At 42.5% G+C, this 1,544-nt stretch overlaps 1 protein-coding gene across 1 annotated transcript; it reads right to left on the bottom strand.

Moving 5' to 3' along the window:
* Nucleotides 1-973, bottom strand: LOC122540101 (olfactory receptor class A-like protein 4). Its single transcript, XM_043675412.1, has one exon. It carries the CDS (start codon nucleotides 925-927, stop codon nucleotides 1-3), a length of 927 nt encoding a protein of 308 aa, XP_043531347.1. The 5' UTR covers nucleotides 928-973.
* Between the last annotated feature and the right edge of the window lie 571 nt (nucleotides 974-1,544).

The following is a 1,544-nucleotide window of genomic DNA, read 5'->3' on the forward strand; positions in this document are numbered from 1 at the left end:
TTAAACTATTTTGATGTGTAATACCTTGCAAACTTTATTTCGCAGTTTGCTGTGTCCCGCAGCTATTAACAGAGGACTGAAGCCTATAAACAGTGAGGCAAAGTACCTCGCCAGAGTCAGCAGAAAGGCAGTGGATGGGCCCGCATTGTGATTGTAATAACCCACAGCTAACATGTGAGTGAGCGTACAGAGGACAAACAATGTTACTAGAGCCAGGATCAGCTTGGCAGCTGTCCTCTCGACCTGCACACTGTGCAAATGCTCGTCTGCAATTGCTCTAATGTGTTTGCTGAGGTAATACACAGTGCTGAGATTGGTGCCCACCATCAGTAAAATGGGTATGAGTTCATGAAGGACAAGGGTGAAGACTGCAAACATTATGCCACTTTCTCGAGTTGGGAACCTCCAAACACAGCCCAGGAAAGGATCTGTGGTGGTGCTGACCAGCATCAGAATCTTTGTTTCGTTCCCACTGACAGCATGGGAGTAAACAAAAGCTGGGACTGCGTACAGAAAATTAACAAACCACACGGCAAGCAATATCACCAACACATATATAATCTCCTTCCTCTTGGTGCTCAGATGGACATGTTGTTTTATCTTGAGAAAATGGAAACAACTCAGGCAGAAGGTAACCCACACACTCACAGACTTTAGCCACACCCAGAGGAACATGAATATTCGGCACCAGTTGAGGGTCAGCAAGATGTTGACCCCTGACTCCGTGATGAAGAGGAGGATGTTCCGGAAGGTTGATAGGAGCAGATTGACGGCTGCCAGGTTGCTGAGGATGATGTCAGAAGCAGCAAGTCCATGGTTTTCCACCGTTGTGGCTAATATTGTTACCAAGACCAAAATATTTCCCAAAATACCCAGAAACACCAGCAGTCCATATAAAATGAGATGAGCTGTTGTTTCTACTTCCATTGTCTGATCTCTTGCTCCTTAAGACCTTTACCCAACAGAATAGAAACCTGGAAAAAAAATTAAATGTAAACAAATTGGCACAAAGTTGTCTTTTATTAAAAGAAAACAAATTGAACTGGATGCCTGTCAGTACTTTTATGGGTTTTCATACTTGCCATCATCTGTGTGACTTCTTGTTCCCATTTTCTGTTTTCACCCTCATTCAGGACATTGAAGTGTGAATGGGGAGGCAATAACCTAGAGGTATCAATACTAGATTATTAATCCAGACACTCAGGGAATGTTCTGGGCACCTGAGTTTGAAACCTGTCATGGCAGATAGTGGAATTTGTATTAAATAAAATAACCTGAAGTTGAGAATCTAATGATGGTCATGAAACCACAGTTGATTGTTGGGGGAGGGAGAAAAAATCTGCTTCACTAATGAAACCTGCCATCCTTATCTCCACACAACGTGGTTGACTCTTAATTGCCCTATGGGCAATAGATGCTGGTCTAGCCAGTGATGCCCACATCACATGAATGAATTTGAAAAAAAATCCACTCTTATCTTTACTCATTCACCATTTATTCTTTGAGAATGCTAATCTGAAGAATTAAAGAGTCATACTGGAGCT

This window comes from Chiloscyllium plagiosum, chromosome 34 (assembly GCF_004010195.1).
Source record: "Chiloscyllium plagiosum isolate BGI_BamShark_2017 chromosome 34, ASM401019v2, whole genome shotgun sequence".
NCBI classification, from domain to species: Eukaryota; Metazoa; Chordata; class Chondrichthyes; order Orectolobiformes; family Hemiscylliidae; genus Chiloscyllium; species Chiloscyllium plagiosum.